The sequence below is a fragment of the Microtus ochrogaster genome, chromosome 2 (genome assembly GCF_000317375.1).
Source record: "Microtus ochrogaster isolate Prairie Vole_2 chromosome 2, MicOch1.0, whole genome shotgun sequence".
Taxonomy (NCBI): domain Eukaryota; kingdom Metazoa; phylum Chordata; class Mammalia; order Rodentia; family Cricetidae; genus Microtus; species Microtus ochrogaster.
In genome coordinates, this window is record NC_022010.1 from 67,607,512 (window position 1) to 67,608,746 (window position 1,235).

Sequence of the window (1,235 nt, forward strand, 5' to 3'; positions counted from 1 at the left end):
ATGGAGCAGAACAAAGTGACAGAATTTATCCTGCTAGGTCTCACAGGAGATTCTGCAGGGAGAAAAGCATTGTTTGTCGTGTTTTTACTCATCTACATTGTGACAATGGTTAGCAACCTGCTCATTGTGGGGACAGTGATTGCCAGTCCCTCACTGAACTCCCCAATGTACTTCTTCCTTGCATGTTTGTCACTCATGGATGCTATTTATTCCACTGCCTTCTCGCCAAAGTTGATTATGGACTTGATCTGCAGCAGAAAAACAATTTCAGTTTCAGCCTGCATAGGCCAGCTCTTTGTAGAGCACTTATTTGGTGGTGGCTGAGGTTTTCCTTCTGGTTTTCATGGCCTATGACCGCTACGTAGCCATCTGTAAACCACTGCATTATATGACCATCAGGAATCGTCGGGTTTGCATTCTCCTATTAGTGGCAGCCTTTGCTGGAGGTTTTGCCCATTCTTTTGTTCAAGTTATCTTTGTTTACAACCTCCCCTTTTGTGGCCCCAATGTCATTGATCACTTTATCTGTGACATGTACCCATTACTGGGATTAGCCTGTACTGACACTTATTTAATCGGCCTCACTGTGGTTGCCAATGGTGGAGCAATTTGTATGACTGTCTTTATCCTTCTCCTAGTCTCCTATGGGATTATTCTAAACTCTCTTAAAGCCTACAGTGAGGAAGGGAGGCGTAAAGCCCTGTCCACCTGCAGTTCCCACATCATGGTGGTTGTCCTCTTTTTTGTTCCCTGTATTTTCATGTATGTTAGACCTGTCTCCAACTTTCCTATTGATAAATCCCTGACTGTAATTTATAAAATTATCACCCCATGTTAAATCCTTTAATATATACACTGAGAAATTCAGAGATGAAGAGTTGTATGGAAAAACTTTGGTGTGGAAGACTAACTACGGAAAGATTAAGAATGTTTCCTTGCTGAACACACAGTAATTTCAAAGCTACAAATCAACAACAACTGCTACAAAGGATGCAGTATGCTCAGAGAATTCTTCAGGTACACTTTTCTTTGTACAAACTCATGGAGGAGAAGAATCAATTTTCTATTGAGATTAAAATTAATCTAATAGAATTTTGAGTATTACATATTAAGAAAAAACTAAGCTAATCTTTTAAATAGTTTTAAAATAATTTTAGATAGGGCATAGAAAAGGGGTTTATTTTCTAATCAGTCAGCTAATCAAGATTTTGAAATTATGATCATGTGCATTTATG

General features: G+C 38.8%; 1 protein-coding gene across 1 annotated transcript; it reads left to right on the forward strand.

The window, feature by feature from the left end:
* Positions 1-942, forward strand: LOC101981773 (olfactory receptor 4A16-like). Its single transcript, XM_013352089.1, is given in 3 exon segments — positions 1-318; positions 320-824; positions 827-942. Coding segments are annotated over 3 exon segments (939 nt in total).
* The last annotated feature ends 293 nt before the right edge of the window (positions 943-1,235 follow it).